Consider the following 5,102-nt stretch of genomic DNA (forward strand, 5'->3'; position numbering starts at 1 on the left):
CTGTTTGCTGGCGGCGGGGGGGGGCGGCCGGCAGCATGGTGCCGTGCCATGGTGCTGGGTGCTGGGGTCCCATGTGCTGCCGGCCCAGCAGCCCTGGAAGAGCTTCCCAGCACATCGCCCGTTGTCGGGCAGCCCGCTCCTGATGCCATCCCAAGGGATGCTGGAGGGCTCTGTGCTCCAGGGGATGTGGCTGGCCCAGAGTCCCAGGCTCAGGAGACCCCACGAGCCACTGGGGGTTCAACCATGGATGCTGAGGAACCATGTATTGAGCACCTACTTCCAGATGCCACCACCACTGCCGTGTCCTTTGTGGTGGAAGAGCTTCTGGATGCTCCACCACCATTTGCTGATGTGCCTGTTGCCGCGGTGCCACCACAAGCGGGCGACCCACTTGTCTCTGATGTCGGGGATCTTGGTGGTGGCCCTGTGCTGCTGTCAGTGGTGGGGCCTGCAGTGGCCTTGGGGGATACAGATGACTTTGCCAGCACGGTTGTGCCACCCATCCTGGAGCAGCTATCCACCGAAGTGCTGGCTTTGGAGGATGACCCCATGGTGGGAGCATCCGCTTTGGATGTGGCAGCTTGGGATGGTGCCATGGAGGGTCCCTCCTTCGCCTTCTTGCCCCCTCTGGAAGGACCCACCACCCCAGAGCCACACGTGCTGCTGGGTGCACCTTGCGTGGCACAACCCCCCCCCAGGGACACCTTCCATTCCCCCAGCCCTTCCCTGGCACCCGGGGAGGGGTCGGTGCCTGCGGACATGGAGGGACCACCCCTGGCCACCGCTCTCCTCGCAGAGGGGCCTCCAGCTCCACCAGATGGATTCGTTCCAGATAACGAGGTATTTGCTGCCCGGGCGCTCACAGACGGGGTTTATTTTGCGCTTGAGGGGTGGGTGGGAGGTGGGAACTCGGGAACACAAGGCCAGGATCTGCCTCCCAAACAGCCTTCTCCCTCTGGAGTTCAGCTTGGATTTGGGAGGCAAAGCGTTCGGGGGGGAGGGGGGCGTTGTGTGTTTTTATAAGTAGGGCTTTTGCTGCTCGATGACCTAAACTATTGTCTTAAACTTTTTTGGCTTCTCCGAGTACATTATGGTCACCCCGATGTAAATCACAGACTTCAGAAAAACCTTTTTGCCAGATCCTGGCGGGTTGGTTCCCGTCTCTGAAGCAGAAAATACATTGGAAGAGAGAATCCTGTAAAACAGATTAAGTGCAAATAATTCCTCTCCTGTGCAGTCACTGTGTGCTGTAGCTTTTTAAGTGAGCAGTAAGGTGCTGAGGCTCTGCAGGGGCTCAGATTCTCTCTGGTGTTCGGGGATTTGCTTTGCTGTACCATATTTTTGCCTGGAGAGACCTCAGTGGTGGAGTTCCCACAGCTGAGTGCTGGTTTCCTGCCATCTGGATTAGGAGAAATATCACTAAGGAGACATCAGAAGTTAGTCAGCGCCGAAAATCCCGATTTGGTGGCGTTTCCTCATCCTTTGGGCTGTGTCACCCATTTGAGAAACACACGTGGAGAGGCTTGGAGGGATGTTCTCACATGGGGGGTCCATGTGAGCATGGGCTGGGGCACCCAGCGTGGACCTTGGTGAAGAAGCAGAGCTGTTGGGTTCTTGCCGTTGTCTGAAATTCCCTCTTTGGTGCCAGCGTGTCCTTGTTGGTGGGACCCTTATTTCAAGTGTAGCATCTGATTGTTAACCCCATAAATCTCCCCCTTGCTCAAACGCTGTTGAAGCTGTTGGCAGCTCCAGCTCTGAGCTGCTTCTTCCCACCTCGGGGCCAGGCCCTGTATTTGGCAGTGGTGGGGTTAAGGAGCGCGGGAGATGGGGGAAGCAGAAAACGAAGGGATGCTTTGGGAAGCTGCTTTGGGAAGCATTGCTGGGAGTGGAGCAGATGTCCTTCTGCTTGCCAAGGCGTCTGTCCAGCCGCTTCGCCCGGGCGGGACGCCTCGCTCTGAGCCTTCTCCTGCCCAGCAAATAGTAGATATTAAATATGAGCTTCAAAGCTGAGTCACTGTGAGGTTAATGAATTAAATCACTGGAATCTTTTATGAGCAATGAAAGACAATGTGTTGGCCATGCTCACTGCTCAGGCCATGGCTGTGATTGTCTTTTGATTTGTAGGGATCCCTGTGCAGCGATTCATGGTACAGGTGCCTGTGGCTGGGTTTTCTCAGGGCTCTTGCCCTGCTCCAAAGCTCTGGAGTTTGTTTTTTTACATGCCAGACTTATCAGCCTCGTCCTTTTGTGGCTTTGGCTGCTCTAGCAGCCAGCCCCAGATATAAACAGCCACGGGAGCAGCAGCCAGGGGATCGGTGATTTCATGTCACCATTTATTTCTTAGAACCGTGGCATAATTTTCCTGGAGCAAACAGCTCCTGGCTGGGAAGAAATCACTTTTTCTTTGAAAATGGGGCAAAGAAAGTCAAGGCAGCCCCTCTTGCTTGGGCTGGGAACTTTGTGTGTTTAGAGGCAAAGTGATTGCTATAGAGCTGTGCCGTCCATGAGCTGCTGCTCTGTTAGGAGAGATCCTGCATCTGAGTGGGAATTTTTTGATGCCATCAGTGTCCATTCGCTCTCTGGCATGTGAGGAAGCAGGCAGCTGCCTGCAATCCATTTGCTTCCCAAAGAGAAGGTGGTGTGCCCGGGCTGAGGGCTCCGCTCCTGCCCAGCGCTGGGTGCAGGGTGACCTGTGCTCCGGGTGGGCTCATGGTCCAAGAGACCGCAAGAAGCGATGGATGACTGCTTTTCCTTTGATTTTCCCAGGTGTGTCCCTTGGGACCAGGCTGTGTGACTGCAGGGACTGTGCAGGGCGGCCGTCAGCATGGTTAGAGCAGATCCCCAGCTCTGATACTCTGATAAAAGCACTTATCTCCTTCCAGGGAACAGGATTTGCCCTGCTGCCTCTTTACAATGGGGAGCTTTATCCGCTCTCCTCCCCCTTCCCTATCACATCTTTTTTGTTCTAAAAAGCTTTTCCCCACAGGATTCCCAGGCAGGACCATGCCAAACGTGTGGTGCAGTAAATGACTGGCACATTCATTGCCCGTTGCCTTTGTCTTTCGAAACACAGCCAGTGTCTGTAATTTCGTGGTTAACAAGCTCCTATGATGTCAGGTTTCTGTTCTCAACAGCATCACTGTGAGAATTGCTTTAGGTTTTCCCCCAGGAGCATTGTTTCCCAATCCGATGGCTGGTCAGAGCTGATGCTCTCATTTCTTCCCCCATTTGCTCTCTCCATCTTGCTCCAGTGCTTGGAAAAAGGGGATTTACCCATTTAAAAGCAGAGGTGGATGCCTGTAGATCCCAAGCTGTGCTCCACACCAGCAACATCTGTGTTAGTGGGTCAAGGCGAGGGAAGAGTTCAAACTTGTACAACTCTAATAAAATCAGTGCAAGGAGCTTCTGCATCTTCTCTAGAGAAGAAAGTCTTTTGTATCTGAATGATGGAGGGGCTCTAAGAGCAGCCTGTGGGTTATAAATACCTTTTCTCTCCCACCTTTCCCACCCTCAGCTGTTCCAGAAGGAGCAAGTGGATCCTCTCCAGCTAAAACTACAGCAAGTCAATGGAGTTGGTCAAGGACTCATCCAAAGCGCCGGGAAAAACTGTGATGTCCAAGGGCTGGAGCATGACATGGAAGAAATCAACACCCGCTGGAATACCCTCAACAAGAAGGTGAGAGCATGGGGAGGGGCTGTAACCAGTTTCTCTGGGCCTTGTTGGGGTCTGGTAGAAGAAGGGGGTCGTTGGCAAGGAGCTGAGGCTCTGGCACCAGTGCATCACCAGCCTCACGGTGTGGTGGGGTTGTATTTGGGTTGCAGGTGGCCCAGCGAGTTGCTCAGCTGCAAGAGGCCCTGTTGCACTGCGGGAAGTTCCAGGATGCCCTGGAGCCGTTGCTGAGCTGGCTGGCAGACACTGAGGAGCTCATCTCCAACCAGAAACCTCCCTCTGCTGAGTACAAGGTGGTGAAAGCACAGATCCAGGAGCAGAAGGTGAGCAAGCAGAGGGCAACAATGGGCTTGCTGGGACAGGGAGCTCTGACATTTTGTTACAGCCGGACCCCAGTATTTTGGGGTCCAGCTGTAACAGAAAAGCATATCTGGGATGTCCACAAGCCTACTTCTTTCATGGTGGATCTTCTGGATCCCCACATCCTAACGTAATAAGCAGGCAGCTCATTTGACCACACTTGCTATCTCCATCGTCCCAGTCACCAGCATTACTTTACCATCCTGCTGCCTCTTGAAGTTTGCTGCTGGTTTTGCTGGTCGGCCGTGTTTTTCCAGCCCTGACTTCTGTTTGTGGTGGCAATTCTGCTGCGTCAGGAGCAAGCTGGTGTTGTAGGCACTGGTTTGGGTACTGGGACAAACTGTAAGACCCGGCCTGAGGCACGCCGGTGTTTGCAGAGATAAAAGCCTGGGTCGGCGCCTGCCCTTGTGAGCCAGTGGGGGAAAGTTCAAGTGTGGTCATGGTAAAACATCTCAGAAATGAATTCTTACCAAGGCTTGGCCCGACGTCTTGAGGCTCTGAAGAGGAGATTTATTTGAAGTGGAAGTTAAAACATGATCTTGATAAGTTGGGGGGTGACAGGGAAGCCTCTGAAAACTTCTCTGGCACAGAAGTGCTTTGAATCTCTTTTGGAATAGAAATGGGAATAGAATGGAACGGAATGGAATAGAATGGAATGGGATAGAATGAAATAGAATAGAATGGAATGGGATAGAATGGAATAGGATAGAATATTTTGGTTGAAAGGGGCCTACAATGTTATCTAGTCCAACTGCCTGACCGCTTCAGGGCTGACCAGATTAAAGCATATTATTATGTTGTTATTATTAAACTGGTTTTGATGGCAGAGGCTGTCCCATGGGCCTGGCTTTGGTCTCAGCCCCATCCTTACAAGTGGTTTTCAGCCACAATGAGAGATCCCACCTCTCTGAGGGCTAGAAGAGGTTCTGCTGATCCAATCTGGTGACTCTTCTCCTCCTTTGGTCTCGCTGCTGATGCTGTAAAGCTGCTCCAGCGCCTCCTGGACGATCGCAAAGCCACCGTGGAGATGATCCAGGCGGAGGGCGGCAGGATCGCGCAGTCGGCAGAGCCC

At 53.2% G+C, this 5,102-nt stretch overlaps 1 protein-coding gene across 1 annotated transcript in view; it reads left to right on the forward strand.

Annotated features, from left to right (window-relative positions):
• Positions 1–243: 243 nt before the first annotated feature.
• The window catches only part of LOC104406760 (microtubule-actin cross-linking factor 1-like), a gene marked incomplete at its 3' end in the record, with an annotated part of 33,114 nt that continues 28,255 nt past the window's right edge, over positions 244–5,102 (forward strand). Inside the window, 4 exon segments of the mRNA XM_010015847.1 lie at positions 244–840; positions 3,515–3,676; positions 3,823–3,993; positions 5,016–5,098. Of these exon segments, the coding sequence (XP_010014149.1) occupies positions 244–840; positions 3,515–3,676; positions 3,823–3,993; positions 5,016–5,098 (1,013 nt within the window).

The sequence above is a fragment of the Nestor notabilis genome, unplaced genomic scaffold (assembly GCF_000696875.1).
Source record: "Nestor notabilis isolate BGI_N333 unplaced genomic scaffold, ASM69687v1 scaffold4766, whole genome shotgun sequence".
NCBI classification, from domain to species: Eukaryota; Metazoa; Chordata; class Aves; order Psittaciformes; family Psittacidae; genus Nestor; species Nestor notabilis.